We start from the raw sequence: 7,474 nt of genomic DNA, 5'->3' as shown, positions 1-7,474 counted from the left end.
TTAGCTTGTGAGATTAAACAAGAATTGTTGATTATAAGGGCCCAAGACTCATCGATAATTCAAAAGAACGATACCGAAATGCTAACTCTGGCTCAAATCGAAATTTCGTGCCTGACTCTTATATAATCATAAAAAGTTATGTCTGCTTCATCTTAAGAGCATCTACAGTTGGAGTTGGCGAATCCGCCTCCTATACGTCCGTGGACGCGTCAGGGCACGCCCGCGGACGCATTCGGACGGGCCCTCATATTTCACTCCCGGCATCCACATATCTCAAATCCGGACTCTCAAATCTATACACGTCGATCATACAAACCAATGTCCCACGTAAATAATAAATGTTGGTACCAAACATAAATAGTGTTTACATAAAATTTATTTTAAATGCACAACTCAAACATCAGCTTTTTGATTTCCATTGTGGGTCCACATATGCTCCACACGGTCATTGAGTAGGTGCGCGTGCACCTGATGATCTCGAAGATTCTGATGCATCTACAGAAACTTCATAAGTTGAGTTGCATCTTGATCTTCCAGGATTTCGAAGGTGTACTCCTCATACGCCCGGGCAGGCCCACCGGTGTACATTTCCTCAATCAGAGATATACATCTTGTGCAGCGAAGTTACGAAGCCAACCATTTGAGGGATACTAGTAGCAGAGCCAACCACGCGCATTCACTCACCAACGCCATCTTTTGAGTCGTCACCACCACATTTCCAGTTGAATGCCAAAGAGAAAAGGGGGCACATGGAGAGTGTCCAAAGAGAATTGGAATCGAGGTAGCTGCGATAGGCTAAGGCACTGGGTCTGCAGTTGAAGGCCGGCCAAACACCCTCTTTTCCCCTGTTCATCTCCATCCTCCTCACTTCTCAGGGAAGAGGAACACACCCAAGGACGACGAGCGCGGGCCGGAGAAGCACAATGGCGCCGCTCACCGGAGCCGCCATCGCCTCCTACAGCATCCTGCTCCTCATGCTCGTCCCCTGGGCCCAGGGCCAGGGGCAACCACCCGAGGCGTCGGAGGAGGCTTGGGCCGAGGGGCAACCACCCGAGGCGTCGGAGGAGGCTCTTACGATGCTCTTGTCGGAGAGCGGGTGCGGCGCCTTCGCCGGCCTCGTCACCGCCACGGCCGGCGTGGGCGAGGCGTTCCGCGAGCAGAGCGGCAGCGACCTGGGGCTCACGATCTTCTGCCCGGACGACGAGGCGGTGGCGGCGTTCATCCCGAGGTTCAACGGCCTCACCGCCGACGGCCAGGTCGTGCTTGTTCTGTACCACGGACTGACGATGGCCTACTCCGTGGAGATGCTCAGGAGCGACGGGCGGGTGTTCACGCTTGATGGGGGGCAGATGGTCCCCATCCGTGAGCACAGAGGCACGCTGACACTTTTTTCGTGGCCGCCGCCGTCACGGAACGAGGCCATCTCGTTGTCTACCTCATCGACGCCGTGCTGATTCCGACGGTGCCGGAGCCTGGCTTGTCGCTCTGGGACTTTTTGGGGCCTTTCCTACTTCTTGTCGCTGGGCCCCTGGCCTTGTGAGTTTTCTTTCCTTGTGCTTAATTCCGCTACGATCAAATGGATACGCAGCTCGTACGCCTGCCTGTCCATAGCATCAGTTCATGCGATTTATTGGTGTGCGAGAGGATTTTAGTTAGAGCTGCAAGACGTACTTAGGCTCGCCTACGTCTATGTATAAATCCTATAGTGCATTTAGTGGACGATAATTTAGATTTGGGCTTTCTGTACATACGTCAATCTAATGAACATTAGTTTTTAGTTAACCCAACTGTTAATTCATTTAGTTAACTCGACTATTATGCTTGTACTAGTAAGTGTGCACGTGCAATGCACGTATTATCGTGTGATACAAAAAATATTACTTGGTCTAAAAACTGAGTGAACATATTTGTCATCAATCATGAGTAAACCGACAATTTTTGAGGGAAATTTTCAAAGAAGTATGTCATGATTCTCTTAACCAAATCCCTTTCGAATCCTTGCCAACAATGATTGACAAGTGGTATAGACATATCTTATTGTGATTAATTAACAAGTCATGCGAATATAAATTTTACATTGATATTATGAATTTTTTTTAAAATAGAAGAAGGCATGACCATGAAGAAATTGATGCACAACAATATGTATTTTTAAAGGACACCACCGGTTCACCCACATAAATGATATACATGTTCAGAAACATAACAAAAATGAACATGAGTATACTGAGTAATCATGCACGCAGGCATGGCACGGAGAGAGTACAAATGGTCCCTTCATCTCTAAAGAAAAGGGGGAATGTTGTAGTTGGGTTCACTGGATCTTCTCCGCCGACAACTTCATTGTAGTTTCTGCACAATAACACATTCTCTGAAGAAATATATTCTGCACACAACAACGGTTTCTCTGAAGAAATGTATTCTGCACAATAGATTAAAGTTTCTGCACGATAGCTGACAACAAGCAAGCGTGCTGAAAGGAGAAAACATGTAATTCAAGTGTGCTCCCGGTTAGTCAGTGTATACTGCACTGAAGAAGCTGCAACACCTACATCAACGATCATGTATGCAAGACATACTTGAGTAATGATCCAAGAGTAGCAGCATTGGAGGCAGCAGAGCCACCAATCAGCAGCATTGTTGGCTTAAATTTCCTTCTCATTGTATCATCAAAGACTGTTATGTTTAACTTTGAAGGCTCATGCTTGGTGCAGAATTTTGCATGGAATTCCTTTATTACTTAAGAAATGAATATCAAATGGAAATTTAAGCTTAACCAGTGCGAGCAAGAAATGGCCCAGCTCACTCAGTTTCTTTACCAAATTGTTTGCCCTGGTTGGAGCTAAATTAGTTTTAATGGTATACTATCTTGTTCACCCAACCAACGAAACAAAATCATGGCTTTTAAAAACTGGATGGGGATCTCCCATCCAACTTCATCCAAGCAATCAAAAGTATAGTAAGATATGGTAGTCGTCCAGTGAACTTGCATTAAAAGTGCCATTGTTTTTCCTATAAAGACCTTGGATCATTAGATGGCATATGAAATACTGGATTATAATAAGGTTAGGAAAAAAACAAGCTTGGCCAGAGGCACTGGTAAGAAAGCACTCAAGGAGTTCATTTTTATTTTTAGAGAATGGCTCGAAGAATCGGATAGTGTTGAAAACTGATAAAACTTCAAGCATTATTGCTTATAGTAAAGTATTGTATTTATAACCGTGCGAAGATTTGAGTTGACTAAGTAAGTTTGTGCTTGTAAGTTTCAGGAAAAGAACTTATCTGCAGTGAACATATATCCATGGTATTCGGCATATCACTACTGACATACATCCCTTGTTAAAAGACTGCCTGCACTTGAAAACTTAAAGCCTGCATGGGAGAAGTTTCATACAAGGGGACAAGTTCAGTTGCTAATATATAGAAATGAAATTAGTAATTCATGCTTCAAGTCGTAAGTCCCAAGCAAAAAAGATTGAAGATGCCGGTCTTTCCAAGAAAAAAAGAATCACTGCACCACCAAGAAAATTGTAAAATTCACACAAAAAAAGGGCATCAAGCAAACAAAAAATTAGTTCTAAACGTATTTTGATTATAAACAATGGAGTTTGAGTAGCATGAACATATAGTGCAGTACTTAAATGTTTGGAATTACAGCTAAATAAATAACAAACCGTTCCACTTATAAACAAGGTGAAAATGTGCAGAATTTTGCATTGGAAGGCTAACCATTTTTATGTTGTCGGCAGCTGCTGATGCAAATGATTTCATACATAATATAAATTATTTTAAAGGTTCTAGGCTTCCAGCAATGTACAAAGTAGGAAAATGAACTCGTGGGTACCAACTCTTTTGGATGCAGTGTCATAGACTGAATAGATTTCTTATCCAAGAGTACACATAATCCGTGGACAAACAAACAACTATAATGGAAAGTTTGGAAACAGAATCAGATAGATGATGGAAACCATTATGTGAACATTACCAAGTTTGATAGTTCAATTACCAGCTAATATCCCAGAACTTGATGGCTGTACCATGTGTGCTTGACAATTTGAGGATCCTGGGGAAGGAAAAAACTTAATTAACAGTAGGTACTGAAATGCACACGAATAAATCAGATATGTTTGCATGTATTAGTATCATTGCTGAACCAACCCGGAAAATACAGGACCGGTCTAAGTAATCACACAGTGACTAAATCAGATTTGTTTGCATGTATCAGGATCATTCTCTAGCGATCTAGATTCAACTTTAAGATGAAAAGTGAAAACTCAAAGGTGTCACACATCAGATTTACTTCACCTACAATGTGACTAAGAATCTGAAGACTCCAATTAGCAACTTGACAAGCAATTAGATGAAGATAATACTCAAGCTGCTGAAACAAAAAATGTCAGCAGTGTACAGATCTTTGCTGAATCAACCACTGCCACAGAATGGGGACGGCGCAGTGACGCAGGTCTCGTGCCCGCCCGTCGAGATCCCCTCTATGCCAAACCCCTCCGCCTCCATGCCCTTGCGCTGCACCTGGGCGCGCTGGCGGCAGTACTGCTCCTCGACGGTAAGCGCCCGGTCGAGCAGCGAGAGCAGCCCGCTCCCCGCGCCCCACTGGGCGTGGAGACGGTTGAGGCGGCTGCCTCCTTCGAGGCGAGCGTCTGGAAGTGTGAGGCTGTGGTGAGGTGCAGCGGGGCGAGGGAGAAGAGAGAGATGTCGGTCGTCCTTCCTTGCTCTGCCACGCACTTGCCCTGTGGGATGGGAGAAGAGGGAAATAGGGGAGAGATGGCCTCCGTCGCGTGGAGCGGCGGGGGCGACGGGCGACGGGGCCGTGGGGAGAGGTGTGCGGGTGAGGGGAGGGAGCAGTTTTTTTTTCGGGAGAAAGAGGTGGAGAGAAAAAAAGAGAGGAAGATTTCGGTTGTTAAGGGGATCGTATCACGGACTAACTGCAACGCAAAATCAAGGAGAGGGCCGCGCGGATTAGAGGGATGCGAGCGCGGACGGTTGACAAACCAGCGCGTCTGCTTGGCGGAACATTTGATCCGAGACGTTGATTTGGGTGACAGATAATTGATCTAATATGGACAGTAGGATGTGTTTAAGTTGATTTGATCGAAAGGTTATGATTACCCCATGTACAATTTGTTGTGTGACTTTAGAGGAGTTTATGTTTGCTCTTTTAATAATAGTATAGATATAAATGACTGCTTGAATTGCTCCAGCTGTTCTAAATCTTAATTATGTACGCTAACTATATCTGTTATTACACTATTTTGCGGGTGGCTAAATGTATCTATGTTTATTTACCCTGCAGAATCTTGTTGTGGCGTGCACTTGTATATCTTTGTTCTCTCGTGTGCCGGCTGAGAAGATGGTGCAAGGATCACGCTACTGCCTACGTTTCGGCCGCCCGTGTCACTCCACATGGGCAACAAGAACATTAGCCTGTGGCCGCTTCAGAGTGCCTCGCCTCCCCGGGTCGTTCCCTATAGTCTGTAGTCGTCGTTTCCTTTGAACGATCTAGGTCATTGACTTGTGCATATAGTGTTGGCTTACTTATGAATCTATAGGCTTCATTTGATTTAACAAAATGTTGGTGACTATGAATTCGATTTGAAGTAGTAATAGTGTTGTTTTTTAAGGCAACTTTTATTGCAAGCATCCGTCAATGGGGGCTGGATCAACATTTTTGTTGCAATATTGAGTTATTGTGAAGAAAATGTAGCATGCTAGATGGGGGGAGGTTCCATTTTATGCACCATAGTTACAACAACTTTCCAAAAAATCATATATAGTACTCCCTCTATTCCATATTCTCGTGCGTATAAGATTTTGGGTCTTATTTCAAATTGTAGTGTGCATAAACGCCTTTAGTCCAATATAACCCTCCGTTGGATCAGCGCAGCAAAGCTGCATGCACCCACATGCGTGTTAGGCGAGCGGACAAGGAGCAATTCTAGTCTAAATAAATATGCCACCTTATGTCTTGTATAAGTGCCAGAAACAACGCGCATTAAGAATGGAGGGGGGTGTATATTATATATTTCCCATGCGGCTCCTGAAAAAATAGGATCTCGGTCCTGTGTCGCTCCTGGGCGACACCGGGGCGTCCTCAACCTTAGTCGCTGATCTCCGCACATAAACTGCCACCCCTCGCCGTCGCCAACGCCGGTGTGCATGGTGGCGGCGAGTCTGCTCATTTGGCCCGCGAGCGTGTATGGCTCGTGGGCGCGAACCTTTTCAAGAGTTGCATGTATGGCTCGTGGGCGTGTTCCCCACACTGAGCGGCCATAGCCACGGCGATCACGAGCGGGTTGTTTGCTACGGGATCCCTTGCTCCTCACGAGTCCAGCTGTCATGGCCAGCATGGATCTGGAGCGAGCGACGGATCCCTACGACGTGGCGGCCCCTTGCGTGCGTCGGATCCAGGGCACGGTGACCTACTTCTTGCGCTGCATTCCCTGGTTGTTGCTCCTTCGACGGTGCACTGCGGTGGCTCTTCGGGCGCAACAAATCCCTCCATGGCGGTGGCCTCATGGTTGTGCGGCGATGGACCGGGGGCGCAGTGAACTGGGTGCGCATGTTGTGGCGCTCGCAGGTTGATGCCACTTTGACGTTGCTTGAGTTACCAATTGCGGTGGCTACTAAAGGGTCTTCGTGAGGGTTTCTTCTGTCCAGATCCGGTGGCCCCTGCCGGCGGCTATGCATACTATGGACGGCGATTTGACGCGGAGGTATAGTTGTGCAATAGCGACGATGGGTTCTCTAGCCCGAGGCATGTAGGTGCTGGGTTCGTGGAAAAGTAGGGGCGACAACACATCACAAACTTTGATTTGGTGATACTCCTTGTGTACCTGGTCTCGAGCTCCGGGTTGAAAACCATAGGTCTAACCCGAGTTTGTTATACCTGGCAATGGCGATGTTTTTGCATCGTTACTTTGTTGAAGGCATTGCTCGATTATGCTCAGACTTCTTCTTCAGGCTAAAAACCTAGATTCTCACCTCTGGTGGTAGGATTCGGTGACAGCGGCGCTTGAGCATCGTTCCCTTTTTGAAGGCATTGCCGTTGAAGAACCTTGTTGTCCTTGTGCTGTCAAAAGATGATTGGTGTGGATATGGCTGTTCCTGTAGTTCGCAGACCGCTCTTTTGGTTACTTCATTTTTATTTTCTTTTTCCTCGCTTAGGCATCGCTTCGGTCTTGTATGACTTTGCTCTTGCCAATGTGTTTTATGTCTGTGCGCGCTGGTGTTGGTTGTGTGCATCCTAGTTATGCATAGGTTGGATATTACTCATTGTGTTTTGTATTCACTTGATGCTTCATTTTGAGTAATATATATACTACAACCCCCTTCCCCCTAAGAGTTGCAGAATAAGCTTATTCTACAACCCCCACCCCCCTCCAACCGAAGCAACTACTTCGAATTAGAGTCCCCCTGGATCCAAATCAAACACTCCCAGATTTACTGTGGCATCGGG

General features: G+C 46.1%; 1 protein-coding gene across 2 annotated transcripts; it reads left to right on the top strand.

The window, feature by feature from the left end:
- The first annotated feature begins 701 nt into the window (after window positions 1-701).
- On the top strand, window positions 702-5,696 carry LOC123052218 (fasciclin-like arabinogalactan protein 2). 2 transcript variants are annotated; one of them, XR_006424538.1, is made up of 2 exons: window positions 703-1,536; window positions 5,312-5,696. XR_006424538.1 is itself a non-coding variant. In XM_044475335.1 (1 exon), exon 1 carries the CDS (start codon window positions 924-926, stop codon window positions 1,452-1,454), a length of 531 nt encoding a protein of 176 aa, XP_044331270.1. In that variant the 5' UTR covers window positions 702-923; the 3' UTR covers window positions 1,455-1,956. The 2 variants fall into 2 exon arrangements, 1 of the variants encoding a protein (XP_044331270.1); XM_044475335.1 differs by lacking the exon at window positions 5,312-5,696 and having other exon boundaries at window positions 702-1,956.
- Window positions 5,697-7,474: the final 1,778 nt, after the last annotated feature.

Source organism: Triticum aestivum, chromosome 2D (genome assembly GCF_018294505.1).
Source record: "Triticum aestivum cultivar Chinese Spring chromosome 2D, IWGSC CS RefSeq v2.1, whole genome shotgun sequence".
In the NCBI taxonomy this organism is placed as follows: domain Eukaryota; kingdom Viridiplantae; phylum Streptophyta; class Magnoliopsida; order Poales; family Poaceae; genus Triticum; species Triticum aestivum.
Note: the sequence above shows the minus strand (reverse complement) of the source record. Positions and strands in the feature narration are given on the sequence as shown.

Coding starts and splice junctions, on each gene's coding strand:
- LOC123052218 (XM_044475335.1), top strand. CDS start 924: ATGGCGCCGCTCACCGGAGCCGCCATCGCCTCCTACAGCATCCTGCTC.